The sequence below is a fragment of the Macaca mulatta genome, chromosome 1, assembly GCF_049350105.2.
Source record: "Macaca mulatta isolate MMU2019108-1 chromosome 1, T2T-MMU8v2.0, whole genome shotgun sequence".
NCBI lineage: Eukaryota > Metazoa > Chordata > Mammalia > Primates > Cercopithecidae > Macaca > Macaca mulatta.
The window spans coordinates 225,975,686-225,988,877 of NC_133406.1; the positions used below are offsets into that span (position 1 = coordinate 225,975,686).

At 45.9% G+C, this 13,192-nt stretch overlaps 1 protein-coding gene across 10 annotated transcripts in view; it reads right to left on the reverse strand.

Annotated features, from left to right (window-relative positions):
• Positions 1-220: 220 nt before the first annotated feature.
• The window catches only part of TMEM51 (transmembrane protein 51), a 75,537-nt gene continuing 62,565 nt past the window's right edge, over positions 221-13,192 (reverse strand). For 5 of the 10 annotated variants that reach the window (XM_077973618.1, XM_028839519.2, XM_028839504.2 and 2 more), the window contains 3 exons: positions 10,438-10,512; positions 5,579-6,116; positions 221-1,352 (listed from right to left, as the gene is read on the reverse strand). In XM_077973618.1, coding sequence (XP_077829744.1) covers positions 938-1,352; positions 5,579-5,919 — 756 coding nt within the window. In that variant the 5' untranslated portion in view covers positions 5,920-6,116; positions 10,438-10,512 and the 3' untranslated portion in view covers positions 221-937. Of the gene's footprint in view, positions 1,353-5,578; positions 6,117-10,433; positions 10,513-13,192 lie in introns of all 10 variants that reach the window. The other 5 variants (XM_077973623.1, XM_077973620.1, XM_077973628.1 and 2 more) reach the window with 3 other exon arrangements.

The following is a 13,192-nucleotide window of genomic DNA, read 5'->3' on the forward strand; positions in this document are numbered from 1 at the left end:
GTGTGACACAGGGTGCTTACATTAACCTAAAGCCTCTGTGAACTGACCTGCAGAATGGCATTATTACAAGACTTGGGTCCAGACGACATGGGGTGATGTGTGAAATGCTTAGCACAACACTGGGCATAACTATTCAGTACATATTAGCTATTATTATTGCCATTTTTCCCTAAGAAAGTCAGTATTGGAAGAGCTGCTAAAGTAACTCAGCACCCAAACGTACCACATATAAAATATTTTATTATAAAAAGCTCCATTGCATGGCATTTCAAAAAGAACAGAACATTTCCTACAGTTTTCCTTTTTTTTTTTGCTGTTATACAGAAGAGACTAGTTAAATGTACCAATTAAGACTATTATGCATCATATGCCTAAGTTCATCAGGCCTTAAGCCCTCAAAGAACGACAGCATCAGGGGCTCTGCGAGAGCAGCCACCTGAGCCTCACCGCTTAGTTCACAAAACAGCCCTGTGTCCTTTCTACAAAGCCAGGTCGTATTTCCTACCCACGGTTCAGGACTCCAGCGTAGACAGCAAACACAAAACTTGTTTCCTTTTTGAAACAAAACAGTCCTATTAGAAGCAAAACAAACAACCACAATCTAAACCAGCCGTGAGGAACCCTTTCCTAGCTGGAAAGGAGAATGTGTCGCCTGTGATTCAGAGCGAAGAGGATGGGGAGATGCCTGCGCCACACGCTTGAATGTGGTCCACAGATTCACCAGCTCCAAGGCAGCATCTCCTTCCAAAGCACCTGCAGCAGGAGGCTGTGTGGGGCAACAAAGTCACTCCTGATACAGAGAATCCCCCCCACCATCCAAATGGCTCCGTGCACAGCTGGCCCCTCCGCTTCTCAACCGTGGCTCACGTGGCTTTGTTAGAGTCTTGGGGGCGAAAGGTGTGAGAGACAGGAGGGAGCGTGGCTCAAGTGGGGCCATTCAATCGGGCGGCCGGGTGTCGGGGGCCTTCTCCTGGACTTCATCATACTGCGGTGGAGGAGTCAAAGGCTCTATCGAAGGAGGAGGGATGTTTTTGTCCGGGAGGTTGATCCTAAAGTCTTTGAGGTGAAGCTTTTCAGATTTAATCCTTCGAACTTTCAGCGGTTTCAGTCGTTTGGCCAACTTAGAGTTCTGCCTGTCAGGGGGGTTCCCAGGGCTGGCCTCCACATCTGCCCTGGTGGATGTGGGGGTGGTCTCGTCAAGCCCTGTCAGTGACTCATAGGATGGGAGAGAGATGCTCAGCCTCGGGTTCCGCTCCTCTCCCCTTGCTTCTGAGTAGTTTGTGTTCATCACTTCCTCGTAGCTGGGGACATAGTACCTTGAGGCAGCCTCCTCCTCCTCCTCTTCCTCCTGGCTGCAGGAAGACACACAGACAGGGAGAGTGTTAGCCTGCACACAAGTCATTCAAAATCCCAAAGAGATGGGCTCCAAAGAGTCCACACACAGCAGCCTTGTAAATAACAAATGGGTCTTAGAGGCAATAAAAGCGAACACTGCAAGTGTTTACTGTGAGCTACAAGTTCTTTAACAAATATGAAGCAATTTCAGACTCCTAACAACACTATGAGTTAAGTACTATTCATGCAGGACAGGTGAGTCCCCAAATTGGGGCTTAGCTTGGGAGGGATCTTGGCTTTATCCAGGAAGGAATTCAAGGGTGAGCCAGTGATGTTAGATCACATCCTTTTTGGCTGTTTTTTTTTTTTTTTTGAGACAGAGTCTTGCTCTGTCGCCCAGACTAGAGTGCAGTGGTACGATCTCAGTTCACTGCAAGCTCCGCCTCCCGGGTTCACGCCATTCTCCTGCCTCAGCCTCCCAAGTAGCTGGGACTACAGGCGCCCGCCACCACGCCTGGCTAATTTTTTGTATTTTTAGTAGAGATGGGGTTTCACCGTGTTAGCCAGAAAGGTCTCTATCTCCTGACCTCATGATCCACCTGCCTCAGCCTCCCAAAGTGCTGGGATTACAGGTGCGAGCCACCGCGCCCGGCAGACCACAATTCTTTATTGAAGGCACTACTCCTTGTGGAGAAGGGCTAACTCATAGGCAGTACGCCTCGAGTCGGCCACATAGGGGCTCTTGGAAATTGTATGTATACCCACTTTTAGTCACATGCAAATTAAGGGGTGGGTTAATGCAAATTGAGGAGCAAGCTATTTAGAACTTCCTAGGAAAGGTCACTTCTGGGTCGTTACCATGGAAAGGGATGGTAAAAGCCGGGTCGTTGTCGTGGCAATTGTAAACTGTCATGGCACTGGTGAGAGTGTCCCATGCTGATGAGCAATGAGAGCAGCCAGGGATCACCCTCATTGCCGTTTGCTGGCTTTGGCTAGTTTTTTTTTTTTAACCTTATCTCATCTGGACCACATCCTGTTTTGGTCAGCAGGGTTATGACCAGAAAACAAGTCCTGCCTGTTTTCTATCTCACTATTACTTTACCCAATTTATAGATGGACTGAGATACATCAAGATTAAGTGACTTGGTCAGACCTTTAGGAAATGGGAGGGTAGGAAGTGAACACTATACTCTCAACTGCTCCACCATGTTTTATCTGGGCGTTAAACCTCCTTTGCCTTATTTAAGCCTTTCCCACTTAGCGACATGCTGGGTGAGCTATTCCAATGCTCAGCTGGGTCCTTTGGCCAAAGGCAACACAAAAATGTACAAAGTTGCAACCAACTTTCAGTAAAATGGTTGTTCCCAGGTAGAGAAAGAATATCTGAAATATAACATTTATGTGTGTCTCAAATTATTCTGTCATTTTATCTTCCAAGTTTATCCCAAGACTCAAAAAGATCAGGTCCTCTCAGCCTTATTCTCATTTGACTGTTGAAAGAGAAAACCAAAAAGTCAGGATATTTTCTACACATTTGTCAGAATTAACGCCACTAGCCACTTTTCAGGACCCTATACTTGAACTTGTGGCGTGATCATGGCCAACATCAGAAACCTCAAAGTCTGCCTTGGTTTTCCTCCCACCCTCCTTTAGGAATGAACTCAAATGTGCTCACAGCTAGGGTGGGGAATGATGAGTGATTGATATTCCTGTTTAGTTCTTTTCTATATTTCTCAAGTTTTCTAGAATAAGCATGTGTGATTGTTAATTTTAGGTGTCAACTTGACTGGCCATGGTTGCCCGGATTAAACATTGTGAGAGTGAGGGTGTTTCTGGAAGATATTAGCATTCAGCTCGGTGGGCTCTGTAAGGCAGATTCCCCTCCGCAGTGTGGTGGCACCATGCAACCCACGGAGGTCCTAGATAGACCAAAAGTCAGAGCAAGCAGGAATTTGACTCATTTCTCCCTACCTCGCTGCTTGAGCGGGGACATTTCATTTCATCTTCTCCTGCTCTCAGCCTAGGATTTATACCCTCACCTCCCCTCGTTCTCAGTCAGGCCTTCAAACTCAGAATGAAGTATACCCATTGCTTTCCTGGGTCTGCAGCTTACAGATGGCACAGTGTGGGACTTTTTGGCTTCCGTAATCCCGTGAACCAATTCCTCATAATAAATCTCCATTAAAAATATATATAGATATCCCCCTGGTTCTGTGTCTCCCGGAGAACCCTGGCCAATACAGCATGTATTATCTTATCGGAAAATGAGTTTAATTTGGGAATTGTATTTATACCCATTTACACCCACTTTCAATTACGTGCAAAAGTAAGAAGTGGGTTAATGCAAACTGAAGGGCAAGCTATTTAGAACATTCTAGGAAAGGGACGGTAACTTCCAGGTCATTCCCATGGAAAGGGGTGGTAACTGGTAACATTGGAGGGCAGAAATCACTTCAATATAATGAGATTTTCTTTTTTCTTCTGGCGTACACCCACAAGGGGCATTGCTGAATCATTTGGTAGCTCTATTTTGAGTTTTTTGAAGAACCTCTAAACTTCTCCATAGTGGCTGCACTGATTTCCATTCCCACCATTAATGTACAAGGGTTTCCTTTAATCCATATTAAATTAAGAACAATTCCCTTCCCACTATAAAGATAAGAAATGCTTGTAGAAAATTCAAACAACACAGAAACATCTAATGAAGAAAAGAAAAACATCCCGAATCCTTCTACCTGGAGGCAAACCACTGTAACATTCTGGTGTACACCCTTCCTACCCCTCTCCGGTCCCACAGCCACAACATTTGATGGGACCAGAACCTGACCAAAGATGCTGTATTATATCCTCCTGTTCTCACTGTTGTGAATGTGGTCCCACATTACCAAATATAGATCAACAGTGGCTGCATAGAACGCCATTGAATAGGTACGTCATCATTTAACTCGGTAGGTGGTTTTTTAGGTTGTTTCTAAGTTTTTGTTATCCTAAACAATGATCTGATAAATATACTGGTACAAACTCTTTTGCACTTGTGGGACTGTCTCCCAGGGATAAACTCTTATAAATAGAATCAATATGCACATCTTCAGTACTGCCCCTTATGATGAAACTCTTGAGAAAGTTTCTGTCAGTCAACATTTCATCAGCAATCCATCTTCCCTACAACTCTCCAACAGTAGGGGCTGTCTATCTTGATCAATATGACAGGCAAAAAATAAAAATAAAAAAAGAAAAGACATCCTTTTGCTTGCATTGCATGGCTAATGAAGTTGAACATCTATTGGTTGAACATCTATGGAATATTCATAACCTTTGTCTGTTTCCCATTGGCATATTCATCTTACATATTCATTTGTGAGAGCTCTTTTTATAATAGGGATATCAACTATTGTCATATGTTCCCCAAGGTATCACTTATCTTTTAAATTTGTTGGTGGCATTTTTGCTCAAATGGAAAATTGCTTCCCAGCCATTTCAAATTAAAGCATACACACAGCATGCTGGGGTGAAGGGACAAGAAAATGTGCTGGCCACCCCAAGCCTTCTTCAGCGACCCTGGGCAGGTCAAAATGTTGGTTCACTTAAGAGTAATGGCCTCCAGCTCTATCCAAGTTGCTGCAAGAGACATTTTTTTTTCTTTTTTTTTTTTTTGAGATCCACTTTGTCGCCCAGGCTGGAGTGCATTGGCGCTATCTCAGCTCACAGCAACCTCCACTCCCCCAGGTTCAAGTGATTCTCATGCCTCAGCGTCCCAAGTAGCTAGGACTATAGGCATGTGCCTCCACACCCAGCTAATTGTTGTATTCTTAGTAGAAACGGGGTTTCACCATGTTGGCCAGGCTGGTCTCAAACTCCTGACCTCAAGTGATTCACCCGCCTTGGCCTCCCAAAGTTCTGGGATTACAGGAGTGAGCCACTGCACCTGGCCCAAAAGACAGTATTTTGTTCCTTTTTATGGCTGAATAGTATTCCATTATGTAAAAATATTGTAATAAAATTTTAAAAAAATCTTGGTTTACCTGTAATCCATTTGTGCCATGCTGTTTGGGAAGCTCTGGTAGAAAAGTCTAAAGTTATCTGTAAAATGATAAACTGTTTTGACAGAGCCTTCATGGGTGAACATGGGACAATAAAGCCTTGTAGATGACAGTCTTCTCACCACGGAAAAGTGTGAGCATGTGCGTGCATGCGTGTGTGCCCATCCCAGATCCGGGAAGGGAAGGGGACAGTCAGGCCTCACCTGTCTTCCTCCTGGGCGTGAGGCCCAGCGCCTGTCGGGTGCTGGACATGGGCCAGGTCCTCGCCCTGCTGCTGCTTCCTCTTGTCCCTGATACTCAGGCAGATGGAAAGCAGCAGCAGCATCACCCCAGCCCCGACCAGCACGTAGGCCACGGAGAAGGTCTTGCTCTTGAGGATGCCGCCACCCACCTCGGTCTTGTTGCTGCCCTGAGCTGTTGGCTTCTCGGCCGCGCTGAAGCCAGGTACCAGGTTCCACATGGCCATGATCACCCCAAGGACCAGCATCCCCAGGCCGATGGCAGTCAGTGCATAGTGGGAGCCGTTGGCCTTGGACTGGGCCATTGTGTCAGTGGGAGGAGGGCGAGGCCCAGTTCCAAGAAAGAAAATAAATATATAAAAAGCAGTAGTCACAACAAAAACCCCTTAAATGGACTCCACAAAATCTCTCGCCCCACACTAGAAAAATATCAGCTGAACTCCCGCGGGATGGTTCCAAGCAATCGCGAGACCTCCCGTGTGGATGGCTGTGGCGGAAGGGCCTGGAAGGAAAGCAGAAAGAGCAGAGAGGACCATCAGTTCCGATTCCAGACGCTTTGTGAACGTGGCGGCTCTGCTCTTGAAGGAGTTAAGCAGCAGCACCGAGCACGCCGGCTCTGGCTGGGCTTCGCCTTTGATGCATTCCAGATGTCTTACGTGCTCCGGCTCCTCGTGCCAGGCTGCAAGAAGGGAGGCCGCCCCCGCTACTCCCTGAAAAGGAAAAGCCAGACCTTTCCCTGCAGGAGGCCAGAAAGGTTGGAGCTCAGGTCATTAAAACATTGTGTGGAATTTAATGAAGTGCAGTAAAATCTCAGCTCTTGCTGGAGGCTGCTAGGAGAGTGAGCGATGGGATGAATGGGCTACAATCGATGGTTGTAACAGACTCACCTGGGGGACAGGGCCTCAGCTAATGGTATGACCAGGCCAAACAGCCTACTGTCATCTGTTCACCACCCTCAATGGCTCCCTATTTCCTGCAGGAGAAAATCCAGCTTCTTAGAATGATGCTGCTCATGGTGGCTTTAGCCTGGCTCCTGCATCTCCTACTTCATCTCTCAGCCTGCCTTTCTTTGCACTACCGGCCCCCAACCACCCTCCAGAACTTCCGCATTTCTCTGGTCACCCGCAGCTCAGATGACCCTTTCATGTGCTCCCCAAAGCCTCCAGCAACCACTGTGGTGAGTCTCTTCCCATGACCACATCATCATCTCTAAGCCTGTCACACAGCAGGGACTCAAAAAATGTTTGCAGAGTTCACTCCTATAATCCCAGCACTTGGGGAGGCCGAGGCGGACGGATTACGAGGTCAAGAGATCAAGACCATCCTGACCAACATGGTAAAACCCCATCTCTACTAAAAATACAAAAAAAAAATAAAAAAAAAATTAGCTAGGTGCTGTGGCGCGTGCTAGTAATCCCAGCTGCTTGGGAGGCTGAGGCAGGAGAATTGCGTGAACCTGGGAGGTGGAGGTTGCAGTGAGCCGAGATTGTGCCACTGCACTCCAGCCTGGGCGACAGAGCAAGACTCCATCTCAAAAAAAAAAAATAATTGTTTGCAGAGTCAATGTTGGATGAAATGAACAGAGGCCACATGAAGCCACGGAGCAAGACAAGCTTCTCTGAAGCCACATCGAGTTCTCCCTTTGTTAAAGGTGACAGAGGCCTGCACATTCTTCCTTTTAGCTCCTGTGCCTAGCTGGACAAAATAAACCTTCTTTCCACGAAGCAGCTCAGAGACCCTGCGCTAAAGGGAGCAGCCAGCGGTCCTGAGATTCCACAGTATTCGTTGGTTGAGAGTAAGCCAGAGAAGCAGTCACTTAAGGCTTTAGGTTAGAACATTTTCAAGGACTAAGGAGGAGGAGCAAGCAATGCCCCCGTGCTTCCCCATACGTTATTCCTGTGACAGGAACCTTTGCAAAACAGTAAAATTTACAAGATGTTCAGCTGGGCAAGGTCTTGTTTTCAATTCTGCATTCTTTCCAGTCTCTCCAAAAGGATGGCTGACCAGGCTGCTTGAAATCTGATGCTGCAAAGATACTTTCTTGTGAAACCATGAGTTTATCCGAAATTGGCCACTTTGTTAAAAGATACTCTAAAAATATTTGAAACAACATCCTTTATCAGCTTGAAGTCTGTTCCTTCTTTTTTTCACTCAACAAATATTTCTTGTGCCTCTAGCTACCTGCTAAGCAGCATGTCAGGCACTGGAGAAACAGCAGTGAGCAAGTTAAGGATTAGTAGAGCTTCTAGGCCAGCAGGAAAATGATCTATAGGGAATACCAATAAAGTGGGAAGGAAGTACAGGAACTGTGGGATTAGACAGCAGTGCGTCCTAGCTCAGGGCAGTGGGACATACAGAAAGCCTATGTGGGAGAGGAGTCCCACTGGCATAATTGGGCCTGAATACTGAATGCAGAGCACTGTGTGTGTGCATGTGTGTGAGTGCACTGGCTCTGTTCTTGAAGGAGTTAAGAAGCAGCACCAAGGTACACTGGTGCATGAACACATGTGTGCATGCATGTTTATGCACACATAAGCACATGTGCATGCATGTGAGCACCTATGTACCTATGCATGCATATGTATGGCATATGAACAGGTTGGTATGGGCATGTGTGTGGGGTGCAGGGCATTGAATAGGGATCCCACTGCAGACAGCTGCGGTAGGAGCGGATGGGATCGTACACAAGGATATTTATTTCTTACAGTATCACTCATGGCCGGCAAAAGGAAGGATGGGGGCTCTGGCAGCCTTAAGAAGGCACTGGTTCTGCCAAATGGATCTGAGACAAGGTCAGACTCGGTGGATGGAGAAGTGCATAGCCGGGGGCTTGTGCTGGAAGCAGGAGTGATGAAAATACCACGTTCTGAACCCCTGCTAAGTGCCTGACAGGCAGGCCTTGTACCTGGGATGCTGGGAGTGTGTCTGGCAGACTAGTGATTTGAGCCGCTTTAACCCCCTCCCTGCCTGCTCTCATCCATTCTCCATTCCAGCTTTGCCTTATGCTGCACAAGAGAAAGACGAGCTCCAGATGTGAGTCATGGGCAGAGATAAACATGTCAGGATTAATACATTCTTTCTGTCTGATAAACTGTCAATGATTAAAAACAGGTGATAATACTCAGTGTGGGGAAAGGTGTTGGGATGGCAATTTCAAGGCATTTTTTTTAGATGGCAAGTTTTGGCATTTATAGAACAAAAGTTTCAAAAATGTTTATACCCTTTGGCTCTGTAATTCCAACTTCTAAAAATCATGTACAGAGATATTCATCACAGCTTTATAGTGACGAGAAGCTAGAAACTACTTCAACAGCCAATAATCCAGATCAGGGTAATAAATTATGGTTCATGCACTTATGAAATTATGGTCTCAAAGCAGCTAATATATTTTTAAATCAAACAAAGTTAAAACAACAGTATGTTCAGCGTGATTCTAATTTTTTAAAAATTATCTATACACAGATGAATATAGGGGGAAAAGCCTAGATGATTGTACTTACATTGAAATGAAAGAGACAATGTATTTATATATATCCACACGTATGTAAAAATCCCGGGTAGGGGGCCACCTTTCAGACTTGTACCAATGATTGCTTCTGGGGACGAAGGAAACTTGGAAAGTATATCCTTTACTCTCTCTTTCTCTCTTTTGAATTTTCACAATCTGATTGTATTGCTGCAGGGTAGCATAGCTGAGTGGTTAAGAGTAAGCTTGGGGCCCAGGTTTCCTGGGTTCAGATCCTCACTCTATTCCTTCCCAGCTGTGTGACCCCAGGCAAGTTACTTAACCTCTCTGTGCTTCAGTTTCCACAACTGTAGAAGAGAGATAAAAACTCTCTAGTACCTACCTCATAGGGGAGTTATGATAAATTAAACAATATACATAAAGCAGCGAGGACAGTATGTGACCAGCACAACAGTAAGTTCTTAAACAGACAAAAAAAATTATTATTTAATGTTATTTAAAGTTTGTATTCTCAATGGGGTAAGATCACCCACAAGGGGCAAAAATTGTTTCTTGGGGACGGGATGAAAATCTTGGATATTACAATGGTTTGTGGCCCTCCTCAGGGCCACAGAATATAAACAGATACACAGGGCATCCTTGACATTAAATTTTCAAGTATTCCAAAAAGAATGTCTAAAAAGACTTCTCAGGAAGGGCAAGGTGGGAGAAAAGGTTGAGAAACACTATTGAATGTATCATACTAAGTTTCACAACACTTGAATTATATATGATGATGTTTATAGTTATTTTCTTTGTGTGATGGGATTAACCATGATTTTCGTTTTCTTTTTGTTACTGGGAGAATAAGAATTAGAAAACAGAAATATCTATGTGTTGCTTTCATAAAATAGTTTTGGTTTTTTGAGTTCATGGCAGGGTTACGTGTGCAACGGTAGCATAAACTTGTTCTTCAAGTTCAGCCCTCTCTTTGGGGACCATGACCTTGATGGGTCTATAGGGTCTGTAGAAACCCAGCTTCCAGCGGGGCAGCTGGTCAGCTGTTTGTCCTGTTCCTGACTTGTTGACCCTGGACAGCGCCCAAGCTATATTTAGCATGGTGTTCTTTTCCTTTCAAAAATATGGAAAGAAGCTAATTTTATGCTTAGAGGATTTGGACCACACAGCTTCCAGTATGTCCCTAAAACACAGTAGGCTTGGTGGGCAGTCTGGGGTCCTGGCTTGGCCAAACTCAACCTCTAGACCCTGGGGTTGGCCCCATCACTGCTCATGTCTGAGGAAGCCCCAAGGGAGACATGAATGATTCTATATCTGAGTTTTTAAAGAAAAATTATTAACCAGTTAGAGACGTACCTACCTGTTGTTACTTGAGGAGACTCAGGGCAGGCCTGAAGGCAACTCTTCATGCTAGAGTCTTGAGTTAAAGATCCACCTATAAAAACCACAGAGATGCAGCTTTCTAAGTAAGCTGTGAGCATTGCAATTGGAGTTACATGTTGGGGAAGCATGTGTTTTCTTTTTTTTTTTTGGCGGGGGGAAGGGCAGGGGTTAGGGTAGGTGTCTATGCAAGACAAGTGGTATCAAAAGAAGCCAGAATTCTGTACAAAAAATATGAGTTGCAGAAGGATGACAACATGGTAGCTAACATTTGTCAAACTCTTTCATGGTATTACCCATCTTAGACATGTGCTCCGAAGAGTATCAGAGGAGACACTCTCAGGTCATCTTATAAGGAATGTATACACCTTGACACCAAAACTAGAAAAGGACAAGGCAGGAGAGGAAAATGACAGGCAAGTCTGACCCACCAGCCTAAACAAAAATCAGCAAATGGAATCCTTCCTTCCCTCCTTCCCTCCTTCCTTCCTTCCTTCCTTCCTTCCTTCCTTCCTTCCTTCCTTCCTTCCTTCCTTCCTTCCTTCCTTTTTTCCTTTCTTTCTTTTTCTTTCTTCCTTTCTTTCAGTCTCACTCTTTTGCCCAGGCTGGAGTGCAGTGGCACGATCTCAGCTCACTGCAACCTCCGCCTCCTGGGTTCACGCAATTCTCCTGCCTTAGCCTCCCGAGTAGCCGGGACTACAGGCACACACCCCCACGCCTGGCTAATTTTTGTATTTTTAGTAGAGACGGGGTTTCACCATGTTGGCCACGCTGGTCTTGAACTCCTGACCTCAGGAGATCCGCTTGCCTCGGCCTCCCAAAGTGCTGGGATTATGGGCGTGAGCACCCAGCCCAGCCATATTTTTTAAAAAGATAACACGTCATAATCAAGTTGGGTTTATCTCAAGAATGCAGGGTTTGGTTCAACATTAGAAATTGGTCCCAGGAGAAAGGATAAACCACAACAGTGTCACTCTGTGGACTATTATGTACGTAGCAGTGAAGGTGAGTAAACTGCAGCTGCGTGCACCAGTGAGGAGGATCCTGACAAACATAATGTTGGATAGAAAAGCAAACTGCAGAAGAATACACACTGCAGAAGTCCACTTAAATGAAGTTCAAAACCAGGCAAAACCAAACGATTATTGTTCTATTTTTTTTTTTTTTTTTTGAGACGGAGTCTCGCTCTGTCGCCCAGGCTGGAGTGCAGTGGCCGGATCTCAGCTCACTGCAAGCTCCGCCTCCCGGGTTCACGCCATTCTCCTGCCTCAGCCTCCCGAGTAGCTGGGACTACAGGCGCCCGCCACCACGCCCGGCTAGTTTTTTGTATTTTTTTAGTAGAGACGGGGTTTCACCGTGTTAGCCAGGATGGTCTTGATCTCCCGACCTCGTGATCCGCCCATCTCGGCCTCCCAAAGTGCTGGGATTACAGGCTTGAGCCACCGCGCCCGGCCTATTGTTCTATTTTTGTAGTATTAGGAAGAAATGCGAAAACTATAAACTAAAATTCAGGACAAATTCAGGCTACGTTCTGGCCAGGCACAGTAGCTCACACCTGTAATGCCAGCACTTTGGGAGGCCAAGGTGGGAGGATCACTTGAGCTCAGGAGTTCAAGACTAGCCTGGGCACTAGAGTGAGACCCTGTCTCTACAAAAATAATAATAATAATAAAAATTAGCCCAGTGTGTGGCTCACACCTGTAGTCCCAGCTACTTGGGAGTCTGAGGTGGGAGGATCTGCTTGAACCTAGGAGGTCAAGGCTGCACTGAGCCTTGAGCACGCCACTGCACTATAGCCTGGGCGGCAGAATGACACCCTGTCTCAAACAAACACACAAACACACACACTACCTCCTGGAGAAATGAAGAGTGAAGAATGGTACCGGAGAGGGGAACAGTAAAGGGGACACGAGCGTTTTATTATACCATTCCTTACAATTCACATATATCTTATATATACTCTTTGGAATGACTGAAATAGTTTGTAACAAGAATGTCCAAAAGCCCGTCAATGTGTACGTATTACTCTTAGCATAAAATCCAAACTCCTCAGCCATGACTCTCAAGCCCCACCAGCCTGGATGAGGCTCCTGTCTTGCTGTCCCAGCTCATATCTCTTGCTCATCAGCCGTCGGTGGTTTCCTTTCTGCTCCTCAGTGGCACCAACTACTTCCTACCACAGGGCCTTGGCACTTGCTATACCTGTTGCTTGAAAACACCCTTCCGCCTATCTCTCTCATCTGGCTACTTATTTATTTATTTCTGTATTTAAAATTTTTTTAAAAATTATTTTTGGAGACAGGGTCTTTCTGTGTCACCCATAGCTCACTGCAGCCTTGAACTCCTGGGCTCAAGTGATCCTCCCGCCTCAGCCTCCCAAGTACCTGGGATTACAGGTGCACACCATCACACCCAGCTAATGTTTTCATTTTTAATCTTTTTGTAGAGATGGGGTCTTGCTGTGTTGCCCAGGCTGGTCTTGAACTCCTGGCCTCAAGCGATCCTCCTGCTTCGGCCTTACCAAAGTGCTGGGATTGCAGGCATAAGCCACCATGCCTGGCTATCTGGCTACTTTTTAGTAGGGACCTCTGTCTCTCAGCTCAAATGCCACCTCCTCAGTGAGCACCTCTCTGACCACTCAGTGGAAATGCCCCCTCCCTCACACAAATGTCCCCTTCCTCAGGGGACCCAAGTATAGCTTGGTTCCTTGCCTTTCCTTCCCATGGGTGATGATA